The sequence below is a fragment of the Sprattus sprattus genome (assembly GCF_963457725.1).
Source record: "Sprattus sprattus genome assembly, chromosome: 9".
Taxonomy (NCBI): Eukaryota; Metazoa; Chordata; class Actinopteri; order Clupeiformes; family Clupeidae; genus Sprattus; species Sprattus sprattus.
In genome coordinates, this window is record NC_137928.1 from 27,864,089 (window position 1) to 27,885,537 (window position 21,449).

The following is a 21,449-nucleotide window of genomic DNA, read 5'->3' on the forward strand; positions in this document are numbered from 1 at the left end:
GCGCGCCAACGGTCCACATAGCTGGCTAGGCTGGGCTTCAGGTTGAATTTGTCGGGTTCTAACCCACTCATTGTCAATTTTTCTAAACCTAGATCTGTCCCCGTTCCATCTAAGGAGGGGGGTAAGATCAGGGGCTGCCCCCACATGGTTTGAATAAAAAAATAGTTTTGAAAACGCTGGGCATGCGCTGAGGGGGGAGTTACACAAGCATGTCTTATGACTGGCCCCGAAGGGGCAGGGTGAATGACATGAACGTTTGAATGTTGTGCTTGTTGGAATACTTTTACCGTGCTTGCCATGATCTGTGCATGACAGCGACGCAAAGTTTTCCTCGATGGCCAGCGATCCACCTCCTCTCTCCCCTCCGTGGTCAAGGACCCTTTCTCACAGGGTTCCCGCGGGGTCTTAAAAAGTCTTAAAAGCATTGAATTTATGAATTTGGAAATAATACCTTAAAAAGACTTGAAAAAGTCTTGAATTTTGATATCTGTGTCTTAAAAAAATCTGCAGTATAATTTCTCCGTATCGCATTCTCCTCAAAAGTTTCATTTGTCAACCACCATTATTTTGATTAAATAACGTAGCCTAAATAAAGAGTGGCGGAACTCATAATTGAGAGCGCAACGCTTCCCCGGGTCGCAACCCTTTCTATGTCAATGGTCCCAAGACGTCACTTTGCTACAGCGGTGCAACACACACAGACCACAAGCAAGAAGCGCGAAAATCTCAGCAGAACACAAGAAAGTTTGACTAACTACGTTATGTTATTTTCTAACTTTTTTACGTTAGCTTGCTACCCATTTTATACTGGGGTTATGGGGAAGTGTAAGTTTAATGAAGCGTCGAACGATAACCAGCCAGCTGCTAGCACTAGTACAGCTCTTCCAGTTACGACCGCTTCGGTGGAACTGCGCACATCTTTTGGGTCCACACCAACTATGAAAACAGAGGTGTTGTGGACCCTGAACACCATCGCCAAACACCAGTCCTACAATGGAAATCCAAGTAATCTGCAAATGCAAGCTGTCATTCAGGTGAAGGCATTTTCAAAAAACTTTTTGCTAAGTAACGTTTGGCTATGTAACGTAGGCTATCCTGCTAATGTCAGACAGTTCTCTGACAGACGCCTCGCAAATCACATTAACCATTTTTGCTGGTTAGTGGTTACAATAACGGTGTTAACGGATAGTACAGTGTCTATTTCTCGGTCACTTTGGAAAAATCTAAGCGAAAACGCCGAAAAATGTACATAAAAGACACGGTCGTCAGCGGAGTTTAGTTGCTAATAAGTTACAGATGCAGTATCTTAAATAGCCATTAAAGTGACAGCTTGCACATTGATGACAGCACCCTGAGGGGTTTCTAACTTTTCCCATTATAGTTGTACGAGTTAAATCGCAGAGACTATAACATCAGCTAGATCACTAGCTATCACTTAATGCAAATTAAACCCTTCTATTTAGCAACCAGAAAACACAACTTTAGCTGCAATTTAAGTTTAATTTCTCAAAATCAGCTCACCAATAAAAAGCAGTTTAGGGCTTGTGTGGTTCTAAATTCACATTTAAAAATCCAGGTTCCAAACATTTTTGAAGCAATTTGACCTTGAATGTGAGTAGTTGATCGAGTTATCATCTGCCCCGTCTTTAGATGCAATCCTTTTAGCTCTGGCATTGGTCGCCCATTATGTATTTACTGGATTGGAAGTCCACTTTCCAGGCTCTCGCACGCCCCCTTCAGTGAGGCAGAGGTTACGTTGGCCTCCCCTATGTGGAATGTTTATGATTAAACTGTTACCAGAGCACAAAATAGTTTACAACAGCACAACGGTCTTCATAGATCTAGCCTCATAATTTTGCCGTCAAAGTTCACCAGATTGATGCATTGAACTTCAAAATGTGAAACATTTTCTAATACTGTATATAAAATATACTCCCATGCTCCAGACCCTCCTAGGGGGTTCACATTATTGTCACCTTTTTCATCACTGATGAGTTTGCACCCTTGTATTTATTGTTGAGTTGAGTTCATTGTTGAGTTCATTGTTTATTGCTCTCTACTCCCCATGACCCCAGCATAAAATGGGTAGCTAGCTAACGTAAAAAAGTTAGTCAAACTTTTTTGTGGTTGATTTTTCACGCCTCTGTTTGGCTTGTTGTCTGTGTCTGTGCTGTGGTGTTGTAGCGTAAGTACAGTCCACATTTTCACATTTGTTTGATAAATAATGAAAAAATGTTTTTGTCTTTGCCGGTAGGTCTGTGTAATAGGCCGTGAAATAGGTATTACGTTTTTATTTAAATGGTCTTAAAAAGACTTGAATTGACTTGAAGAAACCTGTAGGAACCCTGCTCTCAGGAAGCGGGATTCTTGTTGTGGCCCCTGCCACGGCGAGCAGTGTGCTGCCGTCCCTGGTGGGTAGCTGTGGCTGCGCTTGGGGCTGTGCCGCAGGGAGGAACTTGTGTCTGTTCCAGCCTCGAGCTCCGGCTTGCACCTTTGCCGGAGGAATGGGGACTTAAACCCGCTCCTCTTCTGCCCAGCACTCAGGGTTTTGCTGTCCCGATGACAACTGGGTGTCTGAGCTGCCTGAGCGAGGCATCCAAGCCTGGAAAGCCTCCTTGCTCTTCTGCTGTTCCACGAACTTAGCAGACATCGTTGCCACAGCCTCTCCAAACGTGCCCTGGACGCAGTCTGGTGCGTCGAGAAGGGGCGCCTTCTCTCTTTCTGTCATCTTAGACAACGTTAGCCACAGCGACCGGTTCGCTGCCACACTCGCTCCCATGACTCTCCCTAGACCCTGGGAGTTGCACCGCGTAAGACACAGCGTGAGCTCCGTAGCTCGCCGGAGCTCCACTACGATCTCGTTGCTACCCCCCAGCGATACCGAGAGCTCTGACAGGAGCTTAGCCTGATAGCGCTGTAACAGCGTGGCCGTGTTCGTAGAACACGCCGCCTGCCCAACCGCTAAGTAGGCTTTCTCCGCCAGCGGCGCCTGATGCCTGGCCACCCGCGTGGGGCAATTGGGGTCCCTGACCGAGGCGCATCGTGGGGGAGGGAGGTGCCAGGTAGCCCGCAACCGCCTCCTTAACCGGTGGAAAGGAGAGGTAGCCGAACTCCTCCGCCTTGTCTACATTCATGTAGCAACCGAAGCCTGGGACAGGGCGTGCCATAGGTAGCTTTGACCTCCTTGTGCACCTCCTCAAAGACGGGGAGGGTGCACTGAGCTACCACCGGAGGGCCACCATAATACATCCCGTCCAGTAGGGATGTCCGCTCCTTGGGCGGAGGAGGGAGAGGGAGATCTAGAGAGTGAGCCGCTCTCATTGCCACCTCGTGGAGCTGCTGACCCAGCATCTTGTATGTGACTGGGGGCGAGCTAGCCCGTGGTAGCACCACATCCATTTCCCTATCCTCCTCCTCCTCGCCTGAGGCATCAGAGTAGTCGACCAGACTCTCCGTCTCAAGCCCAAAATCGTAGTGCCCACCGGAGATAACAGAAAAACCTGAGGGTACCTGGGGGTGTCCAAAAGGGCAGGCGAGGCCAAAGCGGCGGTCACCAGGCACTGTAGCGACGCGCCCGAGGCAGGGGATGGTGTGGAAGGGGGGTCTCCCCCCTTCCACGGTGCGAAGCCTTTGAAAAATTAATGATTAAATGGTACATTCTGAGGCTATCTTAGAGAGAATTCTAGCTCTTGTGGTCATCCTGAAAAACTAAAATACTATCAACTTTTGGTAGACTTTGGTAGACCTTAAAATCTGGTAGATTTTTTTTTGAAAATAACCTTTTAAATAGTGTCCTCTGGTGGGTTTTAGGAAGAGAAATTAACAAATTTAGATTTAAAATATGGCACAAATATAAACATATTGAAGACATCTGCTGGGATTTTGTTTTGGATGTGTGTGAAGCAGGAGCGCCCTGACCTGGGAGAGAAAGCTTAGGAGCAGCTACTACCCTTTTCCTCCACATATTTATGTGAGGCCTCATTCTCTGCAATGACTGTGATCAAAACAAAGCATTGGAACAGAATGTGCCTCCAGAAGAGCTTTATCACAGCAGTTGCTTCCCCTTTTTTGAAAATAACCTTTTAAATAGTGTCCTCTAGTGGGTTGTAGGAAGATCAATTAACGAATGTAGATTAAAAATATGGCACAAAAATAAACATATTAAAGACATCTGTTGAATTATAGTTAATGTCAGATATCCTCTGCTCAATTTTCAAACTCTCCCTCACTATATTACTTTTTTGCTCGAGCAATATTCCGTCACACCTGGTACGATGCCAACGTGACCGTTTCAGAGTAGCCTACTTCAGAGTACATTTCCAAAAAAACAAGTCTGTTTCTCTGACTGACGTTTCAAAGTATGTACCTTGTGCCTGCCCAGCTCTGTGCCTTTAGGAACTCCAGGGCTATGTTAGCATTGTGTGTGGAGAGACGGAGCTCCAAGTTTGAGGCTTTAAAATGCGACAGTGACGTCTGGCATATTTAGCAGAGGGGTTTTCCATTTCGCTCCGCAAATAATTCCTCCCATTCAGGCAAGAACGTATCTTCATATTTTCGTTTAGCTTTACGCTTTGCTGGATCCATGGCATTTTATCAGTAGATACTGCTAGTCTGGCTAGTAACTTTCTGAGACGGTGCACACATTAGAATGTTTAATGTTTGGAACATTAACGTTACTTGAAGACATCTCTCAAGATCGCGTGAAGACAAAATATACATGAATAAATACCCCATTCAAATCAGGCAGCTTTTTGTCTGTATTTCCAAATATATTGCGTGCAAAATATGCATTTTAGATGTTTGTTTTACAATATGAAAATTCTGTACACCAAGAGAAAAGTGAGTGAGCACTCGAGCTGCAGCCGAGCCGCACGTCAGCCGGCAAAGCTGCTAATAACTTTAACGTTAGCATGTCAACATGTCGACTCGGTCTGGGAAACTCCAATTCGGATCGGAATATTTTTGGAGTAATTATAAGTTAATTGAGGATCAGACACATTGTCAGGTGATGGTGTTGGGATATTTTTGCGGAGAAAAGATCGTTTTGAGAAATATATGTATGTACAGCAGCATGTAAGTACAGATCCAAGTCTGACAGGTTCAGTCGGCATTTCGGTAGGAGGGCGCACGCCGGGAGTATCGGGGCGCAGCGCCCCTGTTCCCTTGTTTAGAAAAAACCCTGGTGAACTTGACTTTCTTAAAGCAAGTCGTACTTGTAGCACTCAACCTAGCACTTGAGGCAGTGAAAGGTTAAATAACCCGAAACTCACCAGCTCGTATCGAGTATTAAATCTTTTTGGAAAGAAGTAGAAACAAGGCTATACGACCAGTAATAAGCGTTGAGTAATTTCTCGGAAGTCCAAATCTTATGCCAAGATTTTGAAAAGGAAGATGGAGACGTGCGCTGCGGTATTTATGGGCTCCGGTGGGGGCGGGGCCAGAGCGTGACATGAATGAATAAGTTCTTCGATTTGGTCCATGACACTAGGTCAAGTCCAATTGTTATATCGCAGTTTCTGCGATAAGGAACTAACGAAATCTCTTGAAATGTGCTGACTGACATTATGACAAACTAGTTACTCAACAACTGTCCTAACAAAGTCAAACATCAAGCAAGTGCAACACAAGACAAAGCAAGACGGCAAATAAGCTACTTACTAGTTCGGCAGACAGTAGAAAGCCGGGTGGCGATTCTCCATATTAAAAGTCATTGTAGCGCCCCAATTTTTTTCAAGCTGTTTTTTTAAGGTAAAACTGCTTATCCTAACCCTAATCCTGAAGCATAATTTTTGCACACTGTTACTTTAAAGAGCTTCCTGCACATAGCACCAGGTTTATGTAATCTTCTTTCTGTGTCGGACTGTACCAATTCAATTGCATGTTGTTATGCGAAAGGGCACCCTGCTGTCATCCATCCCTGAGCATGAGTGTGACATGAACATCCACCTTGACAATCCAAATTTAGCTGGCTTCCAGTCCCTGGTTCACTCATTCGACCTACAACAGGTCCCCACTCCTCCAACTCACAAAGTTGGAAAAGAGCTTGATCTCACTCTTGTTTAAAACTGCACCACAGACAACCTAATGGCTTCCCCTCTGCACCTCTCAGACCACTTCTTCATTCTGTTCAATGTTCTGCACGCTGAACAACCATCTGCCACCCCACCTATGGTCTAATTACGCCACAACCTCTCTCCCTCTCACTTCTCTCTGGACTCCTCTGCTCTTCCACCTTTCACCACTTTCTCCTCCTCCACCTTTCACCACCTTCTCCTCCCTCGGGGTTAATGATGCCACAGAATCTTTCTGCTCCACTCTGAGTTAATGCCTGGATAGTTTGTGTCAGCTATCCACCAGAACTTCTCAATCTTATCCATGGCTGAGTGATACCCTCCGAACGTTCCCTCCCTTAACCTCTTTAACTCTGTTGGCCCGTCGGCGGGCCGAGATTCTATTTAAATCTTTATGGTATTACTGTCAAGCCAGCTTAAAATCAATGTTCACCAAAGTAAACAAACTATGTCAAACGAACGACAAGACCACTGGCTTTACGATCGTGCATGTCAAAATTATGTATAATGAACCTAAATCGACTAAACGTGGACACAAGTAGCAGATTAAAAAAAAAAAAAAAAAACATTTTCGTCAGTTTTCAAAAGTTTATAGCGTGATGTATTTTCATGTGCAGTCTAATACGTTTGTGGAAATAAACGGTAGAACACTTACCCTGAAGTATAAACTGTGAAACAACACCATAATTATCCACTTTAATCCATGTTTTTATTCATAATTTCCATGATAAACCCACACAACTAAAAAGACTACAGGTACATTTACGATTAAATGGAAACTACTTCCGGTTCAGGCAAGTCTTGTGTTGTACACGGTTAAAAGCAAAGATGTATATCTATGGTTGAAAGGCCATCATCTAAGCTCTTCAATGACCCCTTGCTTATCAGGATAACCCAATCAGCCAGCAAGATACGCAAACCTGTTACTAATATCATAGGTTGACTGACCTGTCAGTCTGACACATCGCATGCACCCAAGACTAGTTTTCAGTTGTTATCATATGCCTATGGTTGCTATGGTAAACTATGCTAAGTCTGTACGTGGAAAACATAAACTAATACTTTCATTGACTGGTCCACACGTGTGTCAATTATGACTGTAGACCAATGAGATGCAAAGATATCCGAGTCCACAACAGAGAAGGTGGGATGTAATCAGTAATTCACGTGCATTTGTTTTTCCATTTAGCCACGCAAGTTTTAGACCGTTCTATAACGAATTGCAGTTCTACAACGAAACACATTTATTCTACATCATCATGGCTTCTAAAAATAAAACAGAGAAACAGCCCCAAAAAAGATTGTTTGTATGGGGTAACAGCAGTATTAGAAGAGCTTCAACGGTTGGATGACGAGAAAGATTGAAATAGAGAGTCTGGTAGAATCAGAAGGCAGCAAAAGTCACGGAAGAGTATGGAGAGGTCACAGATTATTTATCTTCTAACTTCTGATTGGGAAGTGTTATCAGTTCCAAATTTGTTCAGGTGATGGCATACCCTTGGGGACACAAAATTATATGACAAAACTGGCCGGTTCAATTCATTTTCCCACTTACATCCACTGTAATCTAGATCTAAAAGAAAAACAAATTAGGGAGCGCCTACATTTTGGGAAGGTTATCAACATCTTTCAAAATTTTTAGATAACATATATGGTACTCTAAAGGTATTTTATCATAGCTTGAGGGGTACTCTGTAACATCAAATTGAAATGTGCCACCATACTATGCCTAAGACTCAACATTGGCCTTTAAATTTGGGCAGGGAATTTTAGATAGAATTTCCCCAAAAACATCAAGGTTCTAACAGAGTTTAAGAGGTAAAGAAGCTCTTGAAGACCCAACTCTTGCACTTCCTCTTCCTTCCTTGGCCTCTTCTAATTAGTATTTGCAACTTGCAATAGTTACATTCCTTCACTTTTTGTAAAGTAGTATTTATTGTTACACAAGGTCTCTATTGCTCGTAGCTTGATTGTTTTCTCCATTGTACGTCACTTTGGATAAAAGCGTCTGCTAAAATGACTAAATGTAAATGTGAATGTATTTGTGCCCCTTTATGAGTGTGTTTGCATGTGTGTTGTGTTGTTAAAGGTGGGCTGATGGGGGTGCCCCTGGAGCCAGAGGAACAGCGCAGAATGGAGATCCGTCGGCAGGAACAAGCAGCACGCTCAGCTCGCATCATTTACAACCTTCAGCAGCAGGTCTGTCTGTACATACTGCCTGCCTTTTTTCAGACATTATAGATGGCCAAGGTTAAAGGTGGGGTAAGCGATTCTAATGCAGTACGCTTTCTGTCGAATTCAGTGAATATCTCCTCATGGTCCTCTGGCTCTCTGTTCTCTGTGTGGGCTGAAAAAAAAAAATAAGCCATACACAGCCCCTCCTCTGTAATGGGAAACAAACAAAGTGGAAACTGACCACGCCACAGAACACTATTCCAGGCAATCGGCAACAGGGAGCTTTTGGGCTTGTCCACAGGACATGGAGATGATGGTAGTTTCCATGCACTGTCAAGAAGGAGAGATGGCTGAGAACCATCTTAAGAGGAGAAGAGGAGGTCTGAAGCAGGGTTCTTTATAATTAACTAAGACTAAGCTTGGAGTGAACAAAATCATTTTGTTTACCGATTTTTTTAGTTACACACATGTGAAATTCCTTTTATGGATAGAAATAAAGAATTAATCAAATAAATAATATTTTTATGTCATGAATTCTTTCATCCTTCCTTTGTCAGGTTCTATGAATCAAGGCCTTCTTTAGGCTACCTGAAAATAAAAATAAAACTACTCACAATCCATAAAACGAACTCAAACTAAACAAATACAAAAACAAACTGAAGGTCTAGATCAAAATAAAAACTAATGAAAATGTCAGAACTATAATAACTTGAAATAAAGTAAAGCTCCGTTAATGTCAGAGAGTCGTGGAGAGGCTTCAAAGTTGAAAGGCATGTTCTTGACAGGTGGGTATCATTAGTTTTGCTGTTTCACAGAACCAGTTGGTCAGAATAGTTTTGTCTCGTTTGCTAATGTTTGTGTGGGGCCAGGCATATTTCCGTCTATCGGGCAGCTAGCCTAGTAAGTTAGTGTCACTGTTTTGGCAATGCACTTCCATCAACCTGGGGGACAGGGCCTCTGAGGGGGCACTGAAGGGGAGGGATGTATTTGTTTGATTGTTGAGTTCAAATATCAATAGTCTTCAGTATCGCTTACTCTACTATTAATAGGTAGTATTTTTTTTAAGTTCATGGTGCAAACACATACACTACCATTCAAAAGTTTTGGGTCACCCAGACAATTTTATGTTTTCCATGAAAACTCACACTTGTATTTATCAAATGAGTCGCAAAATGAATAGAAAATATAGTCAAGACATTGACGAGGTTGGAAATAATGATTTTTATTTGAAATATTATTTTTGTTCTTCAAACTTTGCTTTTGTCAAAAAAGGCTCCATTTGCAGCAATTACAGCATTGCAGACCTTTGGCATTCTTGCTGTTAATTTGTTGAAGTAATCTGTAGAATTTTCACCCCACGCTTCCTGAAGCACCTCCCACAAGTTGGATTGGGTTGATGGGCACTTCTTGTGTACCATACGGTCAAGCTGCTCCCACAACAGCTCAATGGGGTTGAGATCTGGTAACTGCACTGGCCACTCTATAACAGACAGCATACCAGCTGCCTGCTTCTTCCCTAAATAGTTCTTGCATAATTTGGAGGTGTGCTTTGGGTCATTGTCCTGTTCTAGGAGGATATTGGCTCCAATCAAGCGCTGTCCACAGGGTATGGCATGGCCTTGCAAAATGAAGTGATTGCCTTCCTTATTTAAAATCCCTTTAACCTTGTACAAATCTCCCACTTTACCAGCACCAAAGCAGCCCCAGACCATCACATTACCTCCACCATGCTTGACAGATGGTGTCAGGCACTCTTCCAGCATCTTTTCACCTGTTCTGCGTCTCACAAATGTTCTTCTGTATGATCCAAACACCTCAAACTTTAAATTCATCCAGAACTCTTTTTTTCCAATCTTCCTCTGGCCAATGTCTGTGTTCTTTTGCCCATATCAATCTTTTCTTTTTTTTGGCCAAAGTCTCAGATATAGCTTTTTCTTTGCCACTCTGCCTATAAGGCCAGCATCCAAGAGTCGCCTCTTCACTGTAGAATGTGACACTGGCGTTTTGCGGGTACCATTTAAAAAGCTGCCAGTTGAGGACCTGTGAGGCGGCTAATTCTTAAACTAGACACTCTAATATACTTTTCTCTTGTTGAGTTGTGCACCGGGGCCTCCCACTTCTCTTTCTACTCTGGTTAGAGCCCGTTTCCGTTTCTGTTCTCTGAAGGGAGTAGTACACACCGTTGTAGGAAATTATCGGTTTCTTTGCAATTTCTTGCATGGAATAGCCTTCATTTCTAAGAACAAGAATAGACTGGTGAGTTTCATATGAAAGTTATCTTTTTCTGGCCATTTTGAGAGTATAACCAAACCCGCAAATGTGATGCTCCAGATACTCAAATAGCTCAAAGGAAGGCCAGTTTTATAGCTCATCTCAACAGCAAAACAGTTTTCAGCTGTGCTAACATATTTGCACAAGGGTTTTCAAGGGTTTCCTAATCATCCATTAGTCTTCTAAGGCGATTAGAAAACACAATGTACCATTAGAACACTGGAGTAATAGTTGCTGGAAATGGGCATCTATACACCTATGTAGATATTTCATTTAAAAACAGAAGTTTCCACCTAGAATAGTCCTTTATCACATTAACAATGTATAGAGTGTATTTCTGATTAATTTAATGTCATCTTCTTTGAAAAAAACAGTGCTTTTCTTTGAAAAATAAGGACATTTCTAAGTGACCCCAAACTTTTGTACGGTAGTGTATATACAAACTCATACAAAGAGTAGCCTATCAGTTTGTTAATGAGATTACAAATAATCACTCGATACAGTAAATTGAATTAGTGACTGATATTCATTTTCTTTTTCTCTTGATTTAGGTGAAAGACATTCAGGATGATATACAGGGGCTTCAGTCGCAGAACATCAAACCCACCAAGAAAGTATGTATCAGACCTCACACACAGATGCAATTCTAATGTGCCGACACACAGAGGTGCTGTAGCCATCTTTTGTGATCTCCCGTGATCATGGTGATGAACACACGTGTCTGTGATTAGTCCAGGGCCATGGACAGACTCGCTGCAGCCCATAGAGGAACTGTGAGGGCCATGCAGGTCTTCACCACCCAGCTGTCTGATCCGGTCGAGAGCAGGGTACCCCCCCACTACAAGGAGCTGGGCCAGCTGATCCGGCAGCTCTCGCTCTGCTCTGCTAAAGTGGAGGCGGGCCAGGACTCTGTTGTACCCGAGACGGCCATCGATATCCTGCAGAAACTGGAGGTGAGTTGTCATTTTCAATGCGCCATGGATCAGGAATGTGGTGTGATGACCGGCTCTAAGCGTAGTGATAAATGTTTTCTTCGGTGTTGTGTAATCCTTTTGTATATGAATGTTTCTCTCTTAACTCTGGCTGGTTATCAAACTAGGGCCGTTATAGATTGACTGGGTCATTTATTAATTGAGGTATTGAATGAAGAACTGATTTCCTGACTGGATGATTCATTGAAGTTGCCTCCTCTCTGTCTCCTGAATGGTATAAGGTGCTGGACACAGCCCTCAGTAAGCAGCAGGGCCCCAGGAGAGAGTTGAGGACGTGCAGCCTGTCTCCCATAAGACAGTGTTCCCCTACTGGTAGATGGCACAGCCTGTCCCCTCCAAGATCACCCAGGGCCTTGGGGCCCCGCCAACCCCCAGCACAGAAGAAAAGGCCTAAAAGTGAGCACATTCGCTTTATCGCTTTTCTACACTGTTCATTCGTAAGAGGTGAGGTTGCGGATAAGGGATGTGTGTGTATGAATGGAGGTAATTGGAACAAAACTGGGGGGGATGTATTCTCTTCTTATTAACAACACTGAATTGGAATACATGGTGCATCCATCAAGCTTGGGTGTTTGGTGTTCTGATCTCGGATGTCTGCAATCGTAAAAGAGGATGCTAGAAGTATATTTTTTTGTAAGTAGACCACACAATGACTGATGACTCACACTCAGAAGTTCATCAAATTGTGTTGGATAGATAAAGATATTCAGATACAAATTGAACGGTGGAAGTTAATGTAGCTCCCAAAAGCATGTCATTGAAAATCATAATGCATGGAATAACCATCAGGGACTCATCGTTTTGGCAACTCTAATTTCCGTTGCAGGAAAAAGTCATCAACTTTTTTAATTTAAATATTAATCTGTTAAGGCAGTGTCCCAAAAATCCAATTGGACGTGACTGTGCGTTATCTGAATTCATACTTGGTGTTCCAGCAGCCCGTCAGACCACTAGAGTTTACCCACATTGGAAATCATTGCCATTTTTCTCAGTTGTTAGGTGCTGTTGCTGTTGAAGGTTGCGTGTGCTGGTTTACCATCCTATGTTTGGTGCTTCAGTTCTATTTCATCCTTACTGACCGCTAGACGGTGCTTTCAAGCACTGGATGATCCATCTCGCGCACGCGCAGGTCGAGTGTTAATATCAACTATGTCACCCCATGACCCCCGGATAGTTTATATCTTCCGGTGGGGTCAGGGGAACTGTTCCTTTCATCTTCTCGCTCGCAGGTAGTTGGTGTGTTCGATAATAAGTTAAGGAAACTAAAGCTTGAATTAAGTGCTTAATCTTGTTCCGTGTCGTTGGCCTTGCAACATTGTCGGAGCAGCGAACATTCTCGCCCTCCAGAGGCCGCACCGATCGTTTGGATAAGTTGGTCTTTTCTTAATTTATTGCTGGTTGCAACTTTTGGCAGCGCCTGCGCGTGCCGATAGGTATGCGAGGCCGTAATTAATTCTGTTTCATTGTGGTTTAAGTAGCGTCTTCGCCCTTCCCACCACTTAGGCAGTTCAATTACGTTTCCTAGCCAGCTGTTGCCGACTGGCCCGCAAAAAAGTTTGTTTGGCCGCTGCTTCTACCAGCGCTCTAGGAGCGCAGTTAACAATTCCCTAGGGGAATTACTTGTGTTTGGTAATCGTGGTGACGGCTGCGTGTTCGCCCCCTCTCCCACCGTTCATCTGTGTTTGCGAATACTACGTTACTGTTGTTGTAGGCCGCTCCTTCTACCCGCACTCTAGGAGCGCAGTTTACAATTTCCTAGGGGAATTACTTGTGTTTGGTAATCGTGGTGACGGCTGCGTGTTCGCCCCCTCTCCCACCGTTCATTTGTGTTTGCGGATTACTACGGTACTGGTGCTGTAGTCGCTCCTTCTACCAGCGCTCTAGGAGCGCAGTTTCCAATTCCCTAGGGGAATTACTTGCGTAATATTAACGCCAATAGCCTTATAAATCAGGTCCCTCTATAGCCCACTGGGTAAGTCGCCGGTTATTACGCCAGTGGTGTGGTGGAGGCCATCACCCAGGCATATAGAGGAAGTGGGCACCCCCTGCCATCCGGGGTGAGGTGCCACTCCACCAGAGCTGTCTCGACGTCCTGGGCATCCTTGCGGGGCGTTCCCCTGGAGGACATTTGTCACGTCCGGCTCTCAAACATGACAAATAACAGAGTCCAACCGAGTTTAAAAGCCAAAACCATGTTAATTTATTAACAAATACAGAACGGATGAGCATGGCTTCGAGCAGAGCTTGGGGAACAAGGTTTCCCCGTTCTCTCTCTCTCTGGACCTCTGTCTCAAGCCTCCCTTGGCACCAGTGGAAGGTGCTTTTGTAATCACAGGGAACACCGGTCCCAGGTGTTCTCAATGATTAACGAGCCAGCCTAATAGACCTAGCTGACGAGCCAACACACCTGCAGGTCATCTGCAACACAAACACAGACACACAAGCAGCCAGCCCAGCACTCAAAAGAGGCAGGGGTCGTCACACCCTCCCCCATAAGAACGGGGTCCTAACAGGAACCCCGAGATACAAACAATTTTAAAAAGGAACCTACCACCTGCAGCAACACTCCCTCAACCTCGGGCTCCTTTTAACTGCATACGGAAGAGGAGAGGTTAATAACGCACAGGTTTAAAATGACACAAAGCCACCCAGACTCAGGCACTACAAAACAGGGCCTGACTCACCCTCACATGCCTGAATCACAGACACTACTTTTCACACCCACATGCCTAATGTACCGACATTACCTTACACCCCAGCAGGCTTGATGCACAGACACTGCCTTACTTGCCTGTTGCACAGACACTCTTACACTCCAACAGGCCTGATGCACAGACACTGCCTTATTTGCCTGCTGCACAGACACTCTTACACTCCTGCTGCACAGACATACACACTTATTTACACATCAACCTGCCCGAGTCACAAACGTGAGGCTCTTCCCTCTCTGTCACTGCCACTGACTGAGGGGTAGAACTCCTTCCACCGGCAACGCAGGGTGCCCTGCAATGCACACTTACCCCCTTTTTTCCCCTTGTCACGTCAGGCTCACAGACATAACAAATAAAAGCCAAAACAGTTTAAAAGCCAAACAGTTTAAATATATTCACAACTACGCAAAAGGTGGGCATGGCTTTGAACAGAGCGTTGGGAGCAAGGTTTCCCCATTCTCTCTCTCTCTCTGGACCTCTGTCTCAAGCCTCCCTTGGCACCAGTGGAAGGAACCTTCTCCAGGTTCTACCGGGTGAACGTTGCCACTCCCCATCCATTGGCTGTGGTCCTGTTGCCTAACTCTGCTGCTTCTCCCCAGTGAGGTAAGTGCTGGAGTTGTTCGTGACTTTGTTGGTATGTGTCATCCAGTGCTTGAAAGCACCGTCTAGCGGTCAGTAAGGATGAAATAGAACGAAAGTTACGTATGTAACTACGGTTCTATGAATCACTGGATGACCGCTAGACTGTTCCGTCACTCAGAATCCTCGTGCTCTCGCGAGAAGATTGTGTAGGAACAGTTCCCCTGACCCCACCGGAAGCTGTAAACTATCAGGGGGTCATTGGGGGTCACGGGGTGACATTGTTGGTATTCACACTCGTCCTGCGCGTGCGCGAGATGGATCATCCAGTGCTTGAAAGCACCGTCTAGCGGTCATCCAGTGATTCATAGAACCGTTGTTACATACGTAACTTTCGAATTAGGCTGTGTGTGTGTCTGTGTGTGTGTGTGTGTGTGTGTGTGTGTGTGTGTGTGTGTGTATATGTGTGTTATGAATTAAGCTGTCTGTTCAATTTGTGTTTGAAGCCTCTAGCAACATCAGCAATTAGCAAGGAGTTTGCGTTAATATGACATTGTGAACTTTTCAGCTGTAAGTCCCATTAGTCCCACTGGTTACCTCCCATCAAACACCCACAAATATCTTTGATCTTATCGACAGTGTTTTCATGCTGTCCTCCACACAAGCTGTTATCTATTTGTAGCATTCTTCAAACGTCTCCGTGGGAGCCTACAGTGAACTGATTTAGCCTCAGTAGAGGGTAATATTGAATCAGCATAGTGTGTATTACACTGAAGGATTTGACATGGTAATAGCCAGATATATCCTGCTTTCATTAAATAGCTTTTCAGGCCAATAGCTGTTTGTGAATCCTGCAAGCGTGGCCCAGCAGCCTGGGGAAAGCCAAAGTATGCGGTTATGGTGAACTAAATCCCCTGTTTCGAGTCGCCCTATGTGATTTAGTTTACCTCCATCCTCACTAGAAGCACAAATGGTCCGCCTCCTTGGGCTGTGGAAATATGTTGAGGATTTTAGCGCTAGTCCCCGCTGCTCTCCTGCCGAGGTGAAATGGCTGTGGCAGGGGAGCAGATGAACAGGCTGTGATTTTGCTTTGAGCTCTGGCCTCTGCTAAGTGTCTCTGTGTGTGTGTGTGTGTGAGAGAGTGGGTTTTGCTTGGGGAGCACTTCCCTGCCGATCACAACATGGGGTAGCTGTCATGGCCACAAGGTATCCTTGGAAAAAAAATATATTCTTCCCGCTCCCCTTTCCTCAACTTTCATTGCACAAACAATCTGAGTTTTGGTCGCCCAGCAGTGTGGTGCTGTTACATCCCTTTAGGGTGTGTCCAGCACTGGCAGATCAACAACTCGGATGAAATATCTCTCTCTCTCTCTCTCTCTCTCGCTCTCTCGCTCTCTCTCTCCGTGGCCTTCTGGTTAGGGTTTCAGGCCGGAAACCGTAGGGTGGTCGGTTCGATCCCCGACCAGTAGGAAAAATGTGGGCGGGGGAAGTGGTAGACCACTGCTCTCCCATGCCCACATCCACGGCTGAAGTGCCCTTGAGCAAGGCACCTAACCCCGATCACTGCTCCCCGGGCGCCGCCAAAGGCAGCTCACTGCTCCGGGTTAGTGTGTAACCTCACTTCACTGTGTGTGTGTGTCACTTCCCTGGATGGGTTAAATGCAGAGGGTGATTTCAGAGTGTGTGTGTCTACACCACCTCTGCCATAGAGAGGACTTTCACTTCACTCTCTCTCTCTCTCCCTCCCCCCACAGGGCCACCAGTGGCCAGGAGGCAGAGGCCTGGGGGAAAGGCGCGGAGCTCGGTGCTCAGAGCAGGGCTGCAGAGGCTACTGGGGATGGGTGAACAGGCAGACGGCAGGGCCCAACCTCCTCCAAAGCCCCACCGCTCCAGCAGCCAGTCAGCCCAACCCTACCATGACAGGAGCAAGGTAACAGGAAAATCACAATCTGCAGTTGACTTAACATGTCATGACGCCTGAACAGATGAGATGTAGGAACTGCAGAATGGGCTAACTAAGGCTCCTGGGGGGGGGGAGGGAGGAGATGATGGCCTGACTGTTTTAAAGAATCAGCAAATAGTCAACACATTTCTCCATTGGTTTGTGACGGGTATGATAGCTGAATGTCATGTTGAAAAGTACAGTGTGTGTGTGTGCAGCAGGGTGGGCCAACCTGTGAGGCAGGCTTCCAGCAGCCCACCGTCTCCTCCAGGCTGAAAGAGAGCCAGATCCCTCAGAAGGAGGCAGTGGTACCCTGGATCCCCACATCCCCTCGGTCGCCAACCACGCAAAGGTGAGACACTTGGGCACAGATCTCCTCACATAACATCATGTTCACCATATCCTCTGCATTTGCTGAACCTACATGCAGTCAGAGGGGCCTGAACAGGCTAGAATGGGTCCAAATGGTTATTTATGGCATTGTAGGGTTGACTAATGACTTTAAGCTTTTGCTGCCATCAGAGAGTCTCTGATGTATACAAATAATAATAAGTTAAGACTTCAGGGTTGGTCTGTTATTTTACAGTAAGATAGTCAATGATATAGCACATTTGTTGTTGTATTTTTCCGTAGGGCCGTATCAAAGCGTCCAGAGCCCAGGTGCCTCTTCTCCACCCTCCGCAGCGCTGCAGGCCCCTCTGAGCAGCAGGGCTTGGACAGGCCACCAGAGGAGCCAGGCCTGGGCCCTGAGAGGAGGCAGCAGGCCCACAGTGAGGCCCTCAGGTCTGCCTGTCACACACACCTCAAACATCTTGCACCCTATATAAGCTTCCTCTAAATACAGTGGCATGCATCCATGGTTAAAATGTCTGTTACTGTGAATTGCTAAGTGAGAGAGATCATTGCTTTTTATATATTTTACAGTTTCAAGCAAAAGTATGGGCACCCTGCATTGTCAGTTCTTAGTAACACTCCCTTTGACCAAAATGCATCAGGCTTGTTTTGATGTTTGCAATCTTCAGACACTGATTTTTTTGGTGAGGACACAGGAAAGGTTTTCTTGTGATGACTTTTCCATGAAGCTCATAATTGTGCAGGTGTCACTGTACAGTAGAAAAGTGCACTTCCCCTCCAGAGTCTGCTAAATCTTCCTGAAGGTCTTTTGCAGTCCGAGAGCAGTTCTCTCAAAGTTCTCTTGGTCTTCCAGACCTCATCTTGACCTCCACAATTCCTGTTAACTGCCATTTCTTAATTACATTACAAATGAATGATACATTTTGAATTCTTCTTATACCTTTTTCCTGCTTTGTGGCCATCAATTTAGTATTTATAAAGCTTTGAAATTGGTATCTCCTGGCCTTGCCTTACGAACAAGCTATAGCAAACAAGCCAAAGCCCTTACAAGCTAATTAACATATGAGAGCTCAAATATCTTCGGGTGCCAACACTTTACTGAACAAATCAAAAATAAGTCATCTTGCTTAAAAGGTTTAAAAGAGTGTTTCATTTTTAACATTATGCTTTTTGGAGACCTCAATCTTATCCTCACATTACTAATCCACACTAACAGACATTTTGGCCAGGGGTGTCCAAACTTGTGTATGCCACTGTATATCAAAAGTATATAGGCTTTTTAGTGGTCTGAGCTGTTTCTTCTTTCGAACAAGAGAAAATGGACAAGGCATGTCATAATGGCAAACAGTGGACAGAAATAATGTGAACGTTGTGATCATACTTATTGATGTTGTCATAGCAACAGTGTGTTTTACATGCGGCAAAGCCTAACAGTTAACCCGTCAAAGCCATGAGTAGTGATGGTGTTTGTGTAAGCCAACCAGTCATGGCGAAAAGATGTTTTTGCCGTCCTTCCTACGGGATCCGGTAAAAGTTTAATGTATCAGATGGTCATACTATGTTGCTCTGATTCTTTGGTTCTATCTGTATCTCAATGGAGCAGTAGCAGACTCATATTCTGACTAGAATTATGAGTATGACATCGTCAGGCTACAGTCTTCCCCCACTGTTCCAGTTTGGGGTGTGATTTGGCTTAGATTGGCCAAACAAATGAGTTGAGACACCACACTGGAAGCTGGGTGTTTGCAATGGATTTCTCTACCCCTCTGCCTCATAGTAATTAATCCATTTAAAACCACCTGACAAACTGTATTTGCAGAGAGCTACGGGCACCACTTTGATTTGAATTCAAACCTAATCTCTCCCAAATTGATTTAACACTGGTGCCCGTCAAATTCGGGACTTTTATTTCGCCCTGATACACAAGTTCATTCAAAAACAGTGCAGGCCCTCTTAATCAAGCCGCATAATGAAGTTTTAATGAAATTATGCGCTGAACAATTTTCCTTCTATTAATGAAATAAATCTCATAATTTTGCTTTGTGCACCATAAAGTTAATTATGATCACATGGCGAGCAGCAGGTAGCGAGTTCCTTTCTATATTATCCCTCCCCCTCCTGCTTGATTGTGTTTCAACCTCAGTTAAGCCACTTAACGCCCTCCCTCCACCGCTGTGCAGTTTTTCATTGGGTTCTGTCTCAGCTGTGATGTTCTTTTGACACAGGCAAGCTTGGCTCGACAGGATCTCCTCGGAGCAGCTGAAGGAGCTGGACCGTCTCCGCTGTGAAGAAGATGAACGTGTCCAGAGACTTAGGTGAGCCACCCACAGTGACTCCACTCAGCCACTGTGTGTTTTGTTGCATTGGCAGGCTTAAGCATGTGCTCTTAAACTAAATAAAGAAGAAGAATAAAAGACTTTCTGTGGTAATGGTAGTGATTACCTGGCTACATTCAGCACTCAAGGTCACTTTGCCCCCTGTGTGCCAGCACACCCTGGGAGAGGGGGCCAGTGGCTTAGTCTCACACACCAGCTTTCAAACCTTGAGAACATGAACAGGGCCTTCCCAGATTCCCATGAGAACCCAAAAGAGGCCTTTTTAAGTGCACCACTTCAGGCTCTGAACCATACCTCTCACTGGCCTCGCTGTGGTCGCACCCCATCCTTTCATGGTTTGCCAGAGCAGGATTGATGTATAGCTTGCATAAGTATATGGCTTTGGGTCTGACTAAGCATTAGTGCTCAAGGTGTGTGTCTATGTCTGTGTCTGTGTGTGTGTGTCTGTGTCTGTGTGTGTACATCTATGTGTGTTGCAGAGCTGAGGTGGGCTCTCCTACTCGCTGGGCGGAGCGAGCTGAACAGGCAGCTAGAGAGAGGATCCAGCCCTTGCTGGAACGAGCTCAGGTATGGAACAGCCCTTTAGGAAACATGGAATGGGTTAAACACACACACACACACCCTACATGAGCTCAGGTATGGAACAGCCCTTTAGGAAACATGGAATGGGTTAAACACACAGACACACACACCCTACATGAGCTCAGGTATGGAACAGCCCTTTAGGAAACATGGAATGGGTTTAACACACAGACACACACACACCCCATGAGCTCAGGTATGGAACAGCCCTTTAGGAAACATGGAATGGGTTAAACACACAGACACACACACCCCATGAGCTCAGGTATGGAACAGCCCTTTAGGAAACATGGAATGGGTTAAACACACAGACACACACACACACCCCATGAGCTCAGGTATGGAACAGCCCTTTAGGAAACATGGAATGGGTTAAACACACAGACACACACACACCTCCTTGAGCACAAATGCTTAGTCAGACCCAAAGCCATATACTTACGCACACACACACAGACATACACACAGACACACCCGGGAGGAGGTCACACACACACACACACACACACACCCCTTGAGCTCAGGTATGAAACAGCCCTTTAGGAAACATGGAATGGGTTTAACACACACACACACACACCCCCCATGAGCTCAGGTATGGAACAGCCCTTTAGGAAACATGGAATGGGTTAAACACACACACACACACACCCCCCATGAGCTCAGGTATGGAACAGTCCTTTAGGAAACATGGAATGGGTTAAACACACACACACACACACACCCCCCATGAGCTCAGGTATGGAACAGCCCTTTAGGAAACATGGAATGGGTTAAACACACAGACACACACACCCCCCATGAGCTCAGGTATGGAACAGCCCTTTAGGAAACATGGAATGGGTTAAACACACAGACACACACACCCCCCATGAGCTCAGGTATGGAACAGCCCTTCAGGAAACATGGAATGGGTTTAACACACAGACACACACACCCCCCATGAGCTCAGGTATGGAACAGCCCTTTAGGAAACATGGAATGGGTTTAACACACAGACACACACACCCCCCATGAGCTCAGGTATGGAACAGCCCTTTAGGAAACATGGAATGGGTTTAATCTGCTCACTTCACATCATGCTAGTTCAGGGTATTGTTGGATGATGTTATTGTTGTTGTTTGAGTAAAAAAAAAAAAAAACATGGAGATTGTACCATTAATGCTTCCCATTTTACTCTGTATACCATCAATTTCCATCAATAAACCAATTTGTAACAAGATAAAAAAAAATCTGCTCACTTCATAACCTGTATCAGCAGATGTTTCCAGTTCCCTTCTAGGAAATCCATCATCTCACACATTTGAGTTGCAACCCTGTTATGTTCATTCTGATTGGGTAAAAGTCAGTGAATAGAGCCCTTCTGGAGAGATGTATTACTGCCTTGTGATTTGGTAGATTAAGGTGGAAATGGAAACCTGCCGGGTGGTAGATCT

The 21,449-nt window shown here is 45.0% G+C and overlaps 1 protein-coding gene across 1 annotated transcript in view; it reads left to right on the forward strand.

Moving 5' to 3' along the window:
* kiaa0753 (KIAA0753 ortholog) overlaps positions 1-21,449 on the forward strand; it is a gene marked incomplete at both ends in the record, with an annotated part of 48,470 nt that overhangs the window by 3,931 nt on the left and 23,090 nt on the right. Inside the window, 9 exons of the mRNA XM_080844936.1 lie at positions 8,161-8,270; positions 11,069-11,131; positions 11,249-11,470; positions 11,731-11,905; positions 16,554-16,729; positions 16,960-17,093; positions 17,375-17,524; positions 19,321-19,410; positions 19,911-19,998. Of these exons, the coding sequence (XP_080701062.1) occupies positions 8,161-8,270; positions 11,069-11,131; positions 11,249-11,470; positions 11,731-11,905; positions 16,554-16,729; positions 16,960-17,093; positions 17,375-17,524; positions 19,321-19,410; positions 19,911-19,998 (1,208 nt within the window). The remainder of the gene's footprint in view (positions 1-8,160; positions 8,271-11,068; positions 11,132-11,248; positions 11,471-11,730; positions 11,906-16,553; positions 16,730-16,959; positions 17,094-17,374; positions 17,525-19,320; positions 19,411-19,910; positions 19,999-21,449) is intronic.